The 16455-nt window shown below is 37.2% G+C and overlaps 1 protein-coding gene across 4 annotated transcripts in view; it reads right to left on the bottom strand.

Annotated features, from left to right (window-relative positions):
- The window catches only part of LOC126248831 (sulfate transporter-like), a 531455-nt gene that overhangs the window by 12106 nt on the left and 502894 nt on the right, over window positions 1-16455 (bottom strand). For all 4 annotated transcript variants that reach the window (XM_049950245.1, XM_049950247.1, XM_049950244.1 and 1 more), the window contains exons 9-13: window positions 12995-13157; window positions 8131-8307; window positions 7350-7622; window positions 6791-6946; window positions 1706-1832 (exon numbers count right to left, since the gene is read on the bottom strand). In XM_049950245.1, coding sequence (XP_049806202.1) covers window positions 1706-1832; window positions 6791-6946; window positions 7350-7622; window positions 8131-8307; window positions 12995-13157 — 896 coding nt within the window. The remainder of the gene's footprint in view (window positions 1-1705; window positions 1833-6790; window positions 6947-7349; window positions 7623-8130; window positions 8308-12994; window positions 13158-16455) is intronic.

Here is a 16455-nt window from a genome sequence, read left to right as displayed (position 1 = left end):
GGCTAAAAAATTGATTAAATTATATAAATGCTAACATCCCCATAAAACAATTTAGTGCAGGCAAGGATGCCATCAATCAATGATGCATACTAATGACTTTAAGATCCCTTTGCAACAGCTTAGGCAAACCTCAATGCTATTACAGGATCTGCCAGCGACATTTGGGCACACAAATTGTGATATAATCAATACAAGTTAATCCTAAGGTGTACACAGAGGAATATGCTGCTGAGGCTCACAGGAATCTTTGGGACAACATTGGTGGAGGCACTATTAGTCATATTAGAAGTGTGTCCAATGAATATTACAAAAATGGTTCAAATGGCTCTGAGCACTATGGGACTTAACTACTGTGGTCATTAGTCCCCTAGAACTTAGAACTACTTAAATCGAACTAACCTAAGGACATCACACACAGCCATGCCCGAGGCAGGATTCGAACCTGCGACCGTAGCAGTCGCGCGGTTCCGGACTGCGCGCCTAGAACCGCTAGACCACCGCGGCCGGCAATGAATATTACAGTCAGATACAGAGGGTCTCGCTAATGGCTTCACAAAGGGAACCTTCCCAAGATGAGAGAGATAATGGGTCTGGAAATAACAACCAAACAAGAATTAAAATTACGGAAAGTGCACAAGTGGCAAAGAGACTGCTACACTATCACAACAGGTCACAGGGCATATGGTAAATTTCCAAACATCAAGGAGAGGATGTTTATGAAGCATGTAAATCCATCTAGAGGCATTATTGAGTGCCTGACAGGCCATGGACCGTACCCTGAACATTTATATGGGATAAATACACATCCAACAAATATGTGTGCATGTGGTGACATTGGTACACCACATCATATTGTACTAGAATGGCCAGCCTACAAAGATTTGTGGACTCAGATAACTGACACTGGTGCACTAAGTGACATTGTTAGAGACAAAGACAAATGGTATCAAGTGAATGAGGTAGCAAATAAGATATTTGGAAGGAACTTAGAAAATATTTGGAGCCTAAGAGAAACACAATTTTAAATGATAATGTTGAATTGAATACAGTGAGTGAGGATTCACAGACACCATAATTAATTTCTACACAGAGGAAGAACAGAAGTAGTGGATATGTGACCAACAAATGTGGCATCTATGGCAGAAGCAGCAGAATGAATGGGAACTTAAAGGTGACATACATGGGTCTCCCAGCATGAGCAGACTGTGAGGGTGGTAATGTGGTGAATCTGTTAGATTTCGTTGGTTGACTCTACTGGGACTGTGGAAGATGACACTAGCTCACCTGCAGTCCTATCTCAGGGCTGATGCATAGTGGATTTGTGATTGCTTGGGGAAGGCTTGGGATTCCTGGAACTCCAAATATAGAGATTTAGCATGCTGTCCCCAGCAACTGGTGACTCAGTAGATGATTAATAAGTGTAGTATCATGTTTTAAGGGTTTTGGATGTTTTCCCTTTTTATTTAATATTTTTTTTTAAACTCTTATATTCCCTTTATCATTAATTTCAGTAGTTATTAAAAATGCTTAAATTACTAATCTTGACGTGAATGTTACAAGTACTTGTATACAACTTTCTGTAGCTATGAGAAAATCTGACCCGCATTAGATTCCAGGTGGTACATGTCGAAATTGTAAGCAATAATACGATAAATAAATAAATACCAGATTGCACACACAAAGGTGGTAGTGTTCCATGACTTACCTGAACAGTCTGCTATGCAAAATAAAACTGCTTTACTCTCAAGGTCTGCAAAAATCGCTAAGAGTGTTTTTGTAGATGAGGGGTCCACAAAGGTGACTGACATCATGTCAAGAATCACACAGTAAACCTACACAGAAACAAAAACAACAATTATTTTTGTTAATAGAGTAAAGAACATACAAATTCCCAGAAACTGTCATTAATAACCCTGTAAATTCTAGCCATGAGAAAATAAGAATATTACTACAGACAAATAGGGTATGTATCTTTATTTGATGTTATAAACAAATGTTAATGAAATATTAAAGAACTGATAATGGTGACAATCAGTTCATAATGAAAAAAACATGAGTCAATAGAATTCTGAAGTGCAGAAGTGGTATGTTGTCTAATCTCTAAAAAACTTCATTACAACAATAAATCATTGTCAAACACATCAAAGAATATTATTGATCAGAACTACAAGTGCCAGTTTCAGTGCATTTCACAGAATAGGAGTAGTAAAGGTAACCACTGACCACCTCTCTCCCCATTTCCTCAGTGTTTCTCTCCTGTCCTGCAAGACATGCTGCAGTACTGAGAGACAACAGAACTGAGTGAAATTGTGATTCTTATTGCTTCCATAAATTACCTTTTGTACAACAATTTACTTGTAACATAGGACCCTTGTGTATGCGGATGCAGTTAGATAATTAACATCAGCAATTAGCTTCTATAGAAACAAAAATGATAATCAATTCATTAAATATATAAACCATTGTGCACAGAAACAAAAGCTAAATCTCCTGAAGAAAAGAAGTAACTGGTGAATACTGGAAGGAGTAGAGGTAACAACTCACCATACAGTTGAGGCATTGAGTGATCTTTTGTAAGTGCCTATTGACCACTCAACTATAGCATAAGTTGTTACCTTTATTCTTTCCATAATTTATATTCTACCAAGAACTTTCCATTATTGTGGTAAATACTGAAGAATAATAAGAAGTACTATTCTGGGATTATAAGTAAAAAAAAAATGTAATCTCAATAGCAGTTTATCACCTACCTGAAATGTCCAATAAAATAAAAAAAATGATATTTGGCCGTGCAGTCCAGCATCAGTATGCTAATCAGGCAAAATCACCGTGAGCACTGAGGCAATCATCCCACCAGCACACATGGTTGAAGATACCCATTTGGTAAAACACCATGTCATGCTGTGTGAAGAAGTATGTAACTTCCCACTCCGCATACTTGTTCAATAAGAACCATCACCCCTTCATGGCCTTCTTTAAGGGACTGATAATCACATGGGGAATGATCAGGATTATATGACAAGTGCTCAAGCATGTCCCACTTGACCATAATGGATGAGGCTGGCCTCCCGTATTAACCTGCCTCTTGTGTCTAATCATGACCAGCACAGAACTTGGCACACTATTCGCAACAGTGGTTTTTGATGTAACTCTGATTTTTGGGCGCATAAGCGATTACCAGTTAGTTAGTTGTTAAGTTGTTAAAGAGTCGGACCTTGAGAAGGTCAAGTCTTGGACATCATGTTGGAAAGATGCATATTGTAGTTGGCTTATAAAATGTGAGGAAGATGTTTTCAAGTATGTTTTGTATTGTGAAGTGATGTTTTGTGTGTTACGTGATATTGCAATAAAAGCAATTAAAAGGAAGTGTAACTTGAATTCGGAGTGCTGATTATTTTTTTTTTACATCACTATTATGCTAACTTTGAAAGGTTTAATCTCTATGAATGGTTTGTGAAGCGCATCTGCAAAACTTTTGAATATAGCAGAATAAAACCTAGGCGTCTTTGCATCCGAGCTTGGAATCATAACCACCTAGATTTTCAACGATTGAGCCATGATTTTATGACGAGACCAGTGTGGGAAACACAAAAAGATGAGTGCCTAGTTTTTTCATTATTACATGAAATGACTGTTAACTGTGCTCTAATGACACCTGCCACATAATATGACTGTTGTTGCCCGATAATGCAGTATTTAGCAGTGTGAGCAACACCACAATCGTTATTAAAATTTTGACCTTTGTTGTGGTAGGGTTGTTAGAATGTCTACCAGTGCTTGTCCTTCAGCACCCAAGAAAAGAATTGCAGCACATTGGTCCTCTTTGGACACATTTGGTAGTAACATCACCATAGTTCCCGTACCCGCATTTACTGCATGCATGTCAGAGAGACACACATGACACACTAATCCTTTGAATACATGTCAGTGCTTATATACCTGCATTGGAGTCATGTTACATTGAACATATGCTACAGCAGTGCCCCCAAATAGAACTTTTTGATTGCCCCTTATAGTAGGTCAGATGCTGGAAAGTAATTTGTGATTTTTATATGGAACTGCAAAACATAACAATGATGTGCTGTGTGTATGACAGTCCATATACTGCTATTATCCGCTTCTAGCTGAGGTTTCTGGGGTCACATAAGAGAGGCACTAGTAGCACCACTATGGGAATGCAATTCAGGCTTGCTTTAAATACGTGCTGTAAGGTCATGGGCATTAGTTACCTTTGAGATTGGATGTGGTGAATCAACGTTAGTCAAGAATGTCTTTAAGGTGACACAGACATCATTATCAACACCTCACCGAGTTTGAATGAAGCCATGTAGTAGGGCTACAAGAAGCTTGGTGTTCCTTCTATGGTTAATGCAGAACGACTTGGCAAAAATGTAGTCACTGAACATGACTGCTGGCAGTGGTGGTCATGAGAACGTATGGTCGCAAGAAGACTGGGCTTTGGACAGCCATGTGGCACTACTGACAGGGACGACCATCATGTTTGGTATTGGCTCTGGCACATTGTACTGCATCTGCAGCAGCAATTTAAGCAGCAGTTGACACCACAGTGGCACAACAAACTGTTACAAACTGGTTACTTGAAGGATGGCTCTGAGCCAGATGCCCTGTAGCATGCATTCCACTGACCCGAAACCCCTGCCATTTGCAACTTCAGTGGTGTCAAATGAGCCTGTTGTATTTTCTGATGAAAGCTGGTTCTGCCTCAGTGCCAGTGATGGCCATGTGTTGGTTAGAAGAAGGCCGGTTGAGGACCTGCAACCAACCTGTGTGCGGGCTAGACACATGGACCTACACTGGAGTTATGGTCTGGGGTGCAATTTTGTATGACAACAGGATCACTCTCATGGTTGTCCCATGCACACTGACTGCAAATTTGTACATCTGTCTGGTAATTCAACCTGTTGTGCTGCCCTCATGAACAGCATTCCACGGGGAGTTTTCCAACAGGATTATGCTTCCCACATACCGCTGTTGTAACCTAATATGCTCTACAGAATGTTGACATGTTGCCTTGGCTTGCTCAATCACCAGATCTGTCTCCAGTCAAGCACATATGGGACATCATTGAATGACAACTCCGGCATCATCCAAAACAACCATTAACGATCCCTGTATTGACTGATGAAGTACTACAGGCATGGAACTCCATCCCACAAGCTGGCATCACATCTGTGCAACACAATGCATGCACATTTGCATGCTTGCATTCAACACACTGGTTGCTAACACTTTGCCGTCCGCACGTCTTGTACCAATTTATTCGCTTGGCGCCAGCAGTGCTAATTCAGAGTACTTGTCTTGTCACCGGCCACTTGTCACCTTTCCATTGATGACAAGCTTCAAGCACATTGACTTTTGCCTGCTTTAATTTTCCGGAAGTCCTCTGTTTTGCCATATTGTTCCACAAACTCGAATTTTCTTTTCAAGTAACTTCTCTGAAAGTTTTACACTGTTATAATGATTATCCATGCAGAGGTAATACCACTTTCCATCAGAAGGTGTCAATAGCTTCATCACTGGTTTTGCTAAAGACTGTCCAGAGCCGGACTATATCTTGAATGAGGAAATGTATCCCATAATCGAATCACACAGCATCCGAATGAGTGTGCCGTATTTTGCAACTTCTGACGGATTGAAAAATTTAAAATTTAACTGCCCACGCCACGGTATCATTCCTTCATCAACTGCGATGTTTTGACTTAGAGTAAAAATTTCTTTAAACTTTTTGGAAAAATAAATAATTATGAATTGCACTTTGACAAGCCGGTTGGCATTATCAGGTTTATTGTTGCTGTCGGCAAAGTGTAAAAATTATAATATTTGTCTGAATCAGTTACGGGACATCGTTTTGCAAAATATCGGTGTGAGTATCAAACGGATTTGTTGAGCAATAATCATCGATCCCTGCTTTTTTTTACAATTCCCATAAGGATAGCAAGCCCAAATCATTTTCTATGTTTGGGTCCTGTAACATTGACAAATTTGCCATTTTTTTAATCCAGTTCCCTTCTATTGCAATATTGACTGTAGTACTTGTTGGTTTTGTTGCTAATATTTTCAAATAGATTGTTCCCAATATATAATTCTACAATATTCTTGACACTCTGTGTATCTTTGGGAAATATGTTTGAACCTGGGGATCCTTCTGATTTATTATTGGTCCTTGGTAAATCAAAGTCTGACCACTGTGCGCTGTCTTCTTTGCCTGATTCAGCCGAATCAGTTGGCAACCATAGTCTTTGCTGAATTCTTCTTGGATGTGTTTCACTATCTTCTTACAATTCTGCTTCACATTCATTTTTTTGATATCCAGCATCTCCTTCCCCATCGGCCAAGTCATGCGGAACTTTAGACAAGACGTCTGCATTCATTGTAAATAATCCTATTGTCTCTTTTGTCCGCCGTGATGCAAGGGCACAAATACTTATAAAAACAAAAATCTTGTTGACGTGTGTAACTTATTATTATCTAAACAAAACACCAACAGAATGCAAAAGATACTAAAGTGCTGTCGCCGGCCACTGTGTGCTGCTATGCAGATGACACCACTGTGGTGTCACCGACCGTTTCCCGCTATATTGCACACGACACCACTGTGGTGTCATCAGATGGCATAGTGTTAATGTACTAACATTTCACATTTTCTATGGCTTATCTCACACACACACACACACACACACACACACACACACACACACACACACACACAGACACACACACACAAAGAAAAAAGATCCACTTGATCTTCAAATATATTAACTTGCAGTACCTTTTCAGAATTGCTAGCCTTTTCAGAATCACCATCCTTTCCAGCTTCAGGTATAGCTCCAAGCAGCTTATAAATTTTGGAACGTACATTATCTTTATTAGCAAAATGTAAACCACCATCAATATGAATAATTTTTATTCCAGGTAGTGCCTCAGCCTGGAAAATAAATGACCGAAGTGATACATACATGCAGCATTAGTAAACCGTATGGACATTGAACTTAACTGTGACTCTATTGGACAACAAAAGGTAGTAAATTATCACTGTAATCACATTTCCATGTGCAACAATAGCAGGTGCTGGGGCACACAGATGCAATGACACACTTAATGCAAGAAAATGTCCAAGTTTTGTGGCTATTTCAGACAATAAAAAAAAAACTTGTACCCTGATGATTTTCTGAAATGAATGGTTTCTTCTATGTTTCAGAGGCATGTAACTCAACCTTCAGTAGTAGGTAAAGCACCTAAATTACCTGAACTATGTTTGAGTGTTCACTGTTCATAATAAATAATGAAAGTTACATAATCTGAAAGGAAATAAAGAAATAACAACTTACAGCTTGGTAACGGCTGAGATCCAGATATATGTGAGTGTTTGGAACATGGCCCATTAGGTATACTTTTGGCCTTTGTCCCATAATCAGAACACAAAGAAGTGCAAGGGCTATTCCAATTGCTAAGCCATAATCAATGTCAATAAACACAACTGCCAAAAAGGTGACAATCCATATAAGACCTTCCTTGCGTGATTCATGCCAAATCTTTGGCACTTCTTTGATTTGCATAAACATCCCCTTAAGAGCAACAACAACTATTGAAGCTAGAATACACTGTAAACATAAAAGAGAGAGTACAATTTAGAACAAACTTTTTGCTTAAATTTCTGCTTAAAATTTAGTTTTTGAACTTGATTTCAGATATTCATATCATCATTGCCATATCTATTATTTGAACAGAATGACAAGTATATTTCTCCACTACTTATGTCAAGTAACAACATCAGCCAAACACTTATATTCTGAATCAGTATGACCAAACATTAATGAAATTTTGCATAGATGATTTCTTGTCTGCCAGAGTCTTATGTCCATCAGTTTCTATTTTCATTACCTTTGAAGGACTATTTTTGGAGAGCAGTATTACTGTTTATCACAGAAGTAAATAATGTTTCTAAAAAAAGGCTAACAAGCACATAAAAATATCAAGTAACTGTAGTGGGCAATGGTAGCTGCACAAATTAAAATCACTGGGAAATATAAAGAGCTTTGGAGATCTAATAACATGGTTCTTTAATGAGATAATATAAATTAAAAATCAGTTTCAGCTACAGATACTCACATTTGGTAGTGGTTCAAAGAAAGGTCCAATGACAAGAAGCACTAAAGTCAGCAAGAGACATGAAACAACACTTGCCAGCTGAGTCCTTCCTCCTACAGTTTGCTGTATTAAACTTCGAGATAATGATGCAGCAAATGGCACACAAGAAAAAAAGGACCCAAAGATGTTAGCAGTTCCCTGGAAAACAATTCTTAATTAAAAATTTGAACTATTTCAGTCAAGTGTTCATACAGTACAAGATAAAATTTTGATTAACACATACACAGTGGTTTTATGAAGGAAGTATCAATGCACATAAATTTAAATATATTAGGATGGTAAAATACAGAAGCCTTCATACTTCATCTAAAAGATAGAGCGGTTACATATGGTAGAGATGAAACCAGAACTATCCATAAAACAAGCACATTGAATTCCCTCCCACCTCCCCAACCCCCCACCCCCCTCACCCCCACCCCCCTCACTGCACTAAACTGTATCCCAGGCTAAATTTCTCAAAAATGTCTTTTCTTATTTTCATAAAAACTAATTTGGTTCATGTAACTTAGCTCAGCTGGTAACAACAGAATACTAATTACATCTAGCTACATAACCAAGCAAAAAGTAACTCCTGTGCTAACACTGAAGTAAACACAAGTAATTATCAGAAAACACAAGTACTAGTACTTACTTAGATTTTTATAAAGTTACTGTCAGTTTCACCAGAGAAATATGAGGAGCTTACTGTTAGAGTTTACAGGGGTAGATTTATGAATCTGGTAAAAAATAAATAAATAATAAATATTATTATTATTATTATTATTATTATTATTATTTGCAGAATGAAAACAAAAACAAAAGTTAATATTTAAACAATCATTTTCCTCTGTGTGGACCCCACAGCCACAATAAATTTTAAGAATGATATTTTTTCACCAGACTGTGTATATTTTTTGTAATTTTTATTATTATATTATTTTTCACACTACTAGTTCCACAAAGCTATATGTCTCGCCTGGGCCCGTCAACACCGACATTGGACTGTTGATGACTGGAAACATGTTGCCTGGTCAGACGAGCCTTGTTTCAAATTGTATCGAGTGGATGGACGTGTACAGGTATGGAGACAACCTCATTAATTCATAGACACTGCACATCAGCAGGGGACTGTTCAAGCTGGTGAAGGCTCTGTTATGGTGTGGGGCATGTGCAGTTGAAGTGATATGGGACCCCTGATACGTTTAGATATGACACTGACAGGTGACACATATGTAAGCCCCCTGTCTGATCACCTGCATCCATTCATGTCCATTGTGCATCTGATGGACTTGGGCAATTCCAGTGTTGGGTCTCACTCGTCTCGTATATGGTGCACAAGGGATGCTACATTCTTGGAATGCTATACAACAATTCAAAGAAATAACATTAGTAGTTTTATTTCTATAAAGCAGATTGACAATACTTAACTTGAATGTACAAAGGTGTTGCAAGCGATGGGCGATGGGCAACATGCAACATAAATATGAGTCCTGGCTATACACAATGTTCAAACAAGCAATGGATATGGATCACTAAAATCTGATATTGTAGCACTCTCTGCTACGCTGTGTTAATACTGTCCACTAATTTCCATATACTGAGCTGATCTGAGTGGCCGATGCTGGCAGGAGCAGTGCTTATATTCACTTCTTGCAGGTGTCACTCCTGTCATGGTGCAGTCCAAATCAGTGCACCATTGGCCGATGTCGTTTCACCGCCTTCTCTGATCTTGTGTTCTTCGTCTTTGTTCTGGCTCTTGTGGTTATGGCAGCAGGACAATGTGACACCCCACAAATCCAGAATTGCTATAGAGTGGCTCAAGGAACACTCTTCTCAGTTGAAACACTTCTGCTGGCCACCAAATTCTCCAGACATGAACATTGTTGAACATACCTGGGATGCCTGCAACGTGCTGTTCAGAAGAGATCTACATCCCGCACATACTCTTACAGATTTATGGACATCCTTGCAGGATTCATGGCATCAGTTCCCTCCAGCACTACTTCACATATCAGTTGACTCCATGCCACGGCAAGTCACAGCACTTCTGTGTGCTCGTGGAGGCCCTTCACGATATTCGGCAAGTGTACCAGTTTCTTTGACTCTTCAGTGTGTTATGTTTGTGTAGTGGTATGTCCAACATAGTTGTACAATTTGTATTTAGCTGTTTTTTTTCTACAGTGTGTTGCTATGTTTCCAGACACACCAAATAAGGGGAATGCTTGAAACCAGTAGTGTGAAAAATAAAAAAACGTATACACAATCTGGTGGAAAAATGGTATTCTTCAAAATAACCTTTCGACATAACTTATGGTGAGACAAACATTTCTGTGACAAACTTAACTGTTTCATTCTCTCATATGCTCCAACTGTACATAATAGTCATTTACAGCATACATAACCTCTTCATTCTATGAAAATAGTCACACAAAACCAAATCTGGGAAACTGGGTGGGTGAGAAACTATTTTCAGATTCAGTTCACATACATTTACCATTGCAATGCATGATGTGAGACAGCATCCTGCAACATGGCTACTTTTTAAAGTGCTCATCTTTATCATCTGTTCTAGTTAAATATGTAAATGGCTCAGACACACTCAGTAATAAATGCCAGTAACTACTATATCCACTTACAAATAGCAAATCATTCTAACATGCAATTTTGCCTCAAAGAATACAAAAGCATATATTTGTTTTGCTTGTTTACAGGAAGTTACCAAAAATCCTTTGGATTTTACTTATACTTTTCTAAATACTATCTTCTAATGTCCTCCCCTTCCATCAGTTTTTTTCTGATGTAAACAGTGACTATCATGCAGTCATCCTACTCATGTGTAGAATTTTTACTCAGAATATTATAATGGCAATCAAAAGGTTTCCATTCAAAGTCTGTACAGTCCAGAATCAGTATGTCAATCAGGCAAAATCACCATAAGTGTTGAGGCAATCATTCCACCAATACACCAAGGTGCAGATACCTGTTTGGAAAAATCACTGTGTCCTGCTGCGTCAAGCAGTCCATAACTGCCTGCTGCACAGTCTTGTCTGAGAGGAATCATCGAACCTTCAAGGTCTTTTTTAAGGGACCAAAGGTATGGTAATCATGATAATCACATGGGGAGAGATCAGGACCACAAGGTGGGTGCTCGAGTGTCTCCCACTCAAATTGTAAAGTATGAGGCTGACCTCCCAGATCAACCAGCATCTTGTGTCTAACCACAACCAGCACAGAACCTGATACACCATTCCACAATGGTCGCTTTCAAAAGACATGCTTCCCCATACACGTTCTTCATTCTCTGATGGATGTCTACCAGTCTTTGTCCTTCAGTGGCCAAGAAAAGAATAACAGTGTGTTGGTCTTGTTTGGATGCATTTGGTAACAATGTCTCCATAATTCACATTTCTGCATTTACTGCATGTGTGTCAAAAAGACACGAAAACCACACTAACCCCTTGGCTATGTATCATGGCTTATATACTCACACTAGAGTTTCACTACACTGGATACATGCTGCAGCAGTGCCCTCAAACAGAAACTTTTTGATCACTCCTAATATTTTCCCCCTTTATGTAATAAATATACCATCTCAACAATCTCTTACACCTTAATGTGAACACCTTCTTTTGCAATATTATTAATTGTAAGAGATACTTCTCGATAAGAAAGCCTCACCCCAGCATTCAGAGAGTCAGATTCACAGTGGCATAAGAAAATTTAAATTTCTTTCTATTATAATTATTGGTCTTAATTTCTCTCAGCACAATACATACCTAAATAACAATCCACTATTTTAAATAAATATGTTTTATAACTGCAGAATACTTGTCCTTATGTATTTCTACAAAATGAGTGGCACCGATCAGTTAAGATGGCTGAAAAGGTGCATGTGGCACCTATTTTAAAGTTTGAATTACCAAAAGTGTTGCCACACAACATAATCACACACTATTTTCTAAGAACTTGTACATAAAATCTATCTTCATGCAAGCGTGATGATAAAGCTTGTTAAATCTAGATATTGAGTGTACATTTTTATTAATTATGTATAAAGGTATGGTAATGATGATCACAGTTTTGGGTTGCTCAATGAATAGTCTTTGACACAAATTTGTTGTAGAACTATTATAATACCACTTCATTTTATATTCTACATGATATGGCACTAATTTCCTGGAACAAATGAAGTGCTATGACAAAACAGAAGGCAAAGGTATGAAGCAACAAAGTACTATTAAGGGGAAATAAAGACCTGAGGTAAATAGTGATAATGACAGTAATTGAAAACAGACAAAAGAAAAAGTGACTGTACTGACAGAGGCTGAGAGAACATTGAAAAAATATTTTCAGAATATCTTAAGGCATAGAAAAGGACAGTATGGGAAATATAGAGGAATTTTTTTAGTAATATAAGTACCATCAGTGGTATACTGGCACACAGTTGTACACGTAACAAGATGATCAAAAATTCAAGACAATAAAAAATGAAACTACTGGTCTAAATATTAACCAGTTTTAAACATTAACACTTAATGTTGAAAACTAATGATTGCACACAGCTGTATTACTTCAAAATTTATCACACAATAGTTTCAGTCATCAACAGATGATCTTCTGGTCTGTTAATGTCTGAAACAGTTTGTGTTATAAATTTTGGAGTAATATAGCTGAGGAAAATTATGAGTATTTAGTATTTCCTAAAAACCTGTAAGTCATTGTCTCCTTAAAATAACTAAGACTTCCAAATGAGTCTGCACTGCTTGACAAGAATTTCTGTACAAATTGATGTGTATATGCTTTAAACATTGTTTCCAGTAAAATATTCAGTTACAGTCATACTTACTGATGCAAGCAGTTCCTGGTTGGCATTAATACTGTATTTCAGCTTCCTAGCAAATATGGAAGCCATTGACATATTAACAGAGAATGCAACGATGGAAATAGTGAATCCATCAGTCAGCACTTTTGGAAGAAGTTCCAGTGGTGGAGGTGAAAAAGGTGGAAATCTACAAACAATAAAGAATAACGTTGTATCTTTTATTTCAATGAAATTAGATCCTATGTGTGTGTGTGTGTGTGTGTGTGTGTGTGTGTGTGTGTGTAAAAGAGTGAAATACTATTTTTAGAAGTAAAACACTTGTAAGAACTGTCCCACTTGCACCACGTACTTCAGTACAAAGATAATACATCAGATCACTTGGCTGTATCTACATAGGAGAGTCAATCAGGGAGTAATGCCACCTATATTTTTTTTTTAATTTTATTTTACAAGAAAAGTGAATGCCATATACATTGGATAACAACTACAACATTCACTTTTCCATATAATCACCAACAACAGATGTTCAGAGACAGGCTGAAAATGATATTCACATTGATAAAACATACAGCCAGAAAGCAAATTTTAATGTACAAAATTCATGCAGACAGCCTCTGATTGAAACTAGAGATACTCAAAAACTGGCACAAAAATTAGATTCATCCAGTTGTAATTCAGCCAGTGCACAAAATCAGTTATTATTGCATCAGAATATCCAAGGACTAAGGGGTAAGCTTAATGAGTTGCTTATTTGTGTTGAAGAATTAGAGTTGAGCAAACCAGTTGATATAGTCTGCCTTTCTGAACACCATGTGACCACTGGTATAGATATGTTAAATGTTACAGGATTCAAGTTAGCTTTTTACTTCTGTAGAGAAAATGTGGAGAAAGGAGGAGTTGCCACATTTGTCAGAAACTGTTTTGATTTCAAGAATATTGATATTAATAAATTTTCCTCAGAGCAGCACATTGAAGCTTGTGTAACAGTAGTAGTATTTCATAATAAGTCCTTTATAATAGAAGGTATAAACAGATAACCTTCAGGAAATTTTAACCTCTTCATAAAAAACTGGAAGCTCTGTTGTCCCATCTCTTGGTAAAAAAAGAAAAAAGAAAAAAGAAAAAAAAGGAAATAGTCGTTGGTGGTGATTTTAATGTTGTCCCATCTCATGGTTAAAAAAAAAAAAAACAATGAAATAGTCGTTGGTGGTGATTTTAATGTGATTTATTGAAAAGCTCTGTCAGTGAACAATTATTGCAGTCAGTAACACTATCATTCAAAAAGTTCCTACTGTGAACTTTGCTACTAGGATATGTAAATGCTCTGAGACTTCTATTGATAATATTTTTGTAGATAAATCTAGGGACAAAAGCTATGTCACAGAACCAATAGCAAATGAGCTATCTGATCATGAGATGCTTGTATTAAAGGTTGAAACTTGTCAGCATAAAAATAATCTATTAAATCTGAGTACAAAAGTGTAATAAATACGTCAAAAATTGAGAAATTCAGGAAATTGCTCAAAGACATGAACTGGATAGATGTGTACAATACTTCTAGCTCAAATGGAAAATACAAAGCATTCATTAACAAAGTTACCTCCACTTTTGAAATTTGTTTTCCCCTAAAGGTAACTCAAATCACAGAGAAGTCAAAAAATAAACCATGGATTACACAATGAATAAAGATATCATGTGGGACAAAAATTACACTGTATCTACCATCTAGGAACAGCTCCAATGTTAGAATTTTAATGCATTACAAAGAATGCAGCATAATATTGAAGCAAGTAATCCAGAAACAGATAGTTACATCAGGCAACAAAATAAAAACTGTATGGGATGTCGTGAAGACAAAGACAGGTGGGGCCAAAAAGGAAGAGGACCAGATAGCTCTAAAAATAAATGAGACTATGGTAAGAAGTGCATGTAGTGTTGCAAACCTCTTAAACAAGTACTTTATTTCTGTAACTGACAGCTTGGGGTTATCAGGTTCGGTGAACAATGCAATGGAGTATCTGAGACCAGTCTTTTAAAAATAACTTCAGTAAAATGGAAATGACACTCACGTCTCCCAGAGAAGCAGCATCCATCATAAAATCCTTAAAATCCAAGTATTCCAGTGGGTATAACAACATATCAACAAAGTTACTCAAAGAGCGTTCATGTGAGTTGAGTTCTATCTTAAGTTATTTGTGTAATCAGTCTCTTATCAGTGGAACATTTCCAGACTGGCTAAAATATGATGAAGTTAGGCCTCTATATAAGTAGGGGGATAAAGTGATACCATTAAACTATTGACCAATTTCACTTTTGCCGGTTAAATAATAAATAAGAGGCTCCTGGCATTTTCTGTGACCTATCAAAAGCCTTTGACTGTGAGAACCACAGCATTCTGTTACGTAAATTAGAATATTACGGTGTCACTGGCAATGCTGCAAAATGGTTTGAGCCTTATTTATCTAATAGGAAACAAAGGGTGTCATTGCAAAATACCTGTGCAGTTAGCAGTCAGTCTTCATCTGATTGGGAATTAATTAAATGTGGTGTTCCTCAAGTTTCCATCTTGGGTCCATTGCTTTTTCTTGTGTACATTTTCGACTTCTCATCTATTACATTGGCAGATGTTAAGTTTGTTTTGTTTGCCAATGATACAAACATTCGAGTAAGTTGCATGTCAAGTAAACACATAGAAATAGCTGCTAAGCAAATTTTCACTGTCATTAATAAATGGTTTGAAGCTAATTCACTGTCATTAAACTTTGAAAAGACCCACTATATGCAGTTTAGAACCTGTAAGAAAATTCCTTCCAGCATGTGTATAACATCTGAATACATGCAGATCGAAGAGATTGACAGTGTTAAATTTCTGGGATTACAACTCGATAATAAATTCAGTTGGGAAGGGGATACCACAGAATTGCTTAAGCACCTAAACAAGTCTGTATTTGCAGAGAGAATGATGTCAGATGTAGGAGACACAAATATAAAAAAACTGCATACTTTGTTTACTTTCATTCTATTATGTCATATGGGATCATATTCTGGAGCAACTCACCAAACTGTGCAAAAGTTTTTAGGGCGCAAAAGCATGTGATAAGAATCATTTGTTGTGTAAATTCAAGAAAATCATGTAGAAACCTGTTCAAGAAACTTTGTTTTCTAACCACTGCTTCTCAGTATATTTATTCCTTAATGAAATTTGTTGCAAGTAATACATTTCTATTTCCAACCAATAGCTCAATACATAGTATCAATACTAGAAATAAGAACGATCTACATAAAGACCTAAAATCACTTACCTGGGTCCAAAAAGTGGTCCAATATTCAGGAACAGACATTTTCAATAAATTACCAGCAACCATTAAAAACTTGGTTTCAAATAAAGCACAGTGTAAACAGAGTTTGAAAGACTTTTTGATAGGCAACTCTTTCTACTCTATAGATGAATATCTTAACAGAAACTGTTAACCCTGCTTAAGTCA

This window comes from Schistocerca nitens, chromosome 3, assembly GCF_023898315.1.
Source record: "Schistocerca nitens isolate TAMUIC-IGC-003100 chromosome 3, iqSchNite1.1, whole genome shotgun sequence".
Classification (NCBI taxonomy): domain Eukaryota; kingdom Metazoa; phylum Arthropoda; class Insecta; order Orthoptera; family Acrididae; genus Schistocerca; species Schistocerca nitens.
Note: the sequence above shows the minus strand (reverse complement) of the source record. Positions and strands in the feature narration are given on the sequence as shown.